General features: G+C 40.0%; 1 protein-coding gene across 2 annotated transcripts in view; it reads left to right on the top strand.

Moving 5' to 3' along the window:
* Nucleotides 1-1,710, top strand: part of LOC106518065 (low-density lipoprotein receptor-related protein 1) — a gene marked incomplete at its 3' end in the record, with an annotated part of 86,483 nt that extends 84,773 nt beyond the window's left edge. For both annotated transcript variants that reach the window (XM_014009161.1, XM_014009159.1), the window contains 3 exon segments: nt 1,080-1,209; nt 1,323-1,449; nt 1,559-1,710. In XM_014009161.1, coding sequence (XP_013864615.1) covers nt 1,080-1,209; nt 1,323-1,449; nt 1,559-1,710 — 409 coding nt within the window.
* Between the last annotated feature and the right edge of the window lie 243 nt (nt 1,711-1,953).

Below are 1,953 nucleotides of genomic sequence, written 5' to 3'. Positions count from 1 at the left end.
ATACTCAAAAATGTACTTAATTACAGTAATAAAGTAAATGTACTTTGTTACTGTCCACCACTGCTTCCACAAAGCTTCTCCCTGGAGCTGCACGTTTGTTAAGCTTCTACTCACCACTTCTCAGTCCAGTCCTTTTCAGATAAAAAAAAAATGCTTCCATGGAAGAAATGTATTTTTGGATGCCAAGATGACTACCCTCCTGCAACACTGTTACAAAAGGTTGTAAACAGCATGAAGCATTGTTGTGAAGACGAGTTGAAGTGGGAGTGTCAGAAATGGTAGAATGTTCTTAAAGAGACCAGTTTCATGGCATGATGAAAAGTCAGCTGTATTTTTGATGTATATACAGAATTTTCGTAACAATGGAGGGTAATATACTGTAGTTACTTCATGGTGGTATTGAATTTACCTATGTGCCTGGAAAATACACCCCCCCCCCCAAATTAATGTACAATTTGGAAATGAGCTTCATATTATCATAATAAAACAGCATCTAATTTTGGAAAAAGTACTTTTTTTTTCTTGGAAAAAAATGTAGGATTTTCTTTTATTTGATGTAATTTACTTTTTTATCTTCTGTAATTTGAGGTTTTCACCAGTTTCAGTGAATGATTAAGATTTAGAAACAAGTAAAGTAAATTTACAAAACTCAAACTGGGTATCGAGTGTTTATAATCACTGAACTTTGGGCTCATTAGAAAAATTGGAGGAAATTAGTTTATTGCTCATGACTGAACACAGTTCTAATGAACTGTGCATCCACAAATGCAGCTCTAAACTGTGTTACACAAAGATGAAATATAATTAAATAGCCAGAAATACTGAGTAAGAGTCAGTTTCATGCAAGACAGATGAAGGGGAATCCAAAAAGTGTTGTCTTCTGATGAACATTCTACACAACACAACACAACACAATCAAAACACACATTCTGTATTAAAAYGCCTGACTTTGTGGTATTTGATGCTAAATTGGCCTACATGCAGTTAAACATGCAGATTCAGAACATACAAAGAACAGGATGAACACATACAGCCTGAGGTCTGCCTGAACTTCACTCCTCCTCCTCTGCCCTGAACAGGAAACATCTACTGGACAGACCAAGGTTTCGATGTAATCGAGGTTGCTCGACTGAATGGTTCCTTCCGCTACGTGGTGGTCTCCCAGGGCCTGGACAAGCCCCGCGCCATCACTGTGCATCCTGAGAAAGGGTGAGCGGGGAACAAACACTGCACTTGTTTGGCTTTGACCTTTTGTCATTTATCTCTGTATCGATTACAGGGGAAGTTGCCTCTGAGCTTCTCTTTGTGGTTTGTGCACACAGCTATCTGTTCTGGACCGAGTGGGGCCAGTACCCCCGCATTGAGCGGTCTCGCCTGGATGGCTCCCAGAGGGCTGTCCTGGTTAATGTCAGCATCAGCTGGCCCAATGGGATCTCCATCGACTATGAGGTAATAAACGTAAACACACTTTGTTTTATTTAAATTCAGCTCACTTATCTTGAACACAGAGAGTGGAAATAGCACCAAAACATTGTCATGACTTTCTGTTGGCGTGCAGGAGGGTCTGTTGTACTGGTGTGATGCCAGAACAGACAAGATTGAGCGCATTAACCTGGAGACGGGAGAAAACAGAGAGGTGGTTCTGGCCAGCAACAACATGGACATGTTCTCTGTGTCTGTGTTCGAGAACTACATCTATTGGAGCGACAGGTCAGACTTACATCAGCTGCTCAGTCTCATCAGTCACTATCCAAGGGTTTTGTATGTGGTGGTAGCCGAGAGCCATCATCACATCATCATCATCAATACACAGTCTGAGATCTAACAATATACTGAAGGTCTTGATCTAGAAGTTGATAATTAATAGTCAAACTTTTCTGTCTGTTAGCAAAATGTCTCATAAACTGCTGGACAGATTGTAATGAAATAACTTATTAAATATACATATATATA

The sequence above is a fragment of the Austrofundulus limnaeus genome, unplaced genomic scaffold (genome assembly GCF_001266775.1).
Source record: "Austrofundulus limnaeus strain Quisiro unplaced genomic scaffold, Austrofundulus_limnaeus-1.0 Scaffold55, whole genome shotgun sequence".
NCBI lineage: Eukaryota > Metazoa > Chordata > Actinopteri > Cyprinodontiformes > Rivulidae > Austrofundulus > Austrofundulus limnaeus.
Note: the sequence above shows the minus strand (reverse complement) of the source record. Positions and strands in the feature narration are given on the sequence as shown.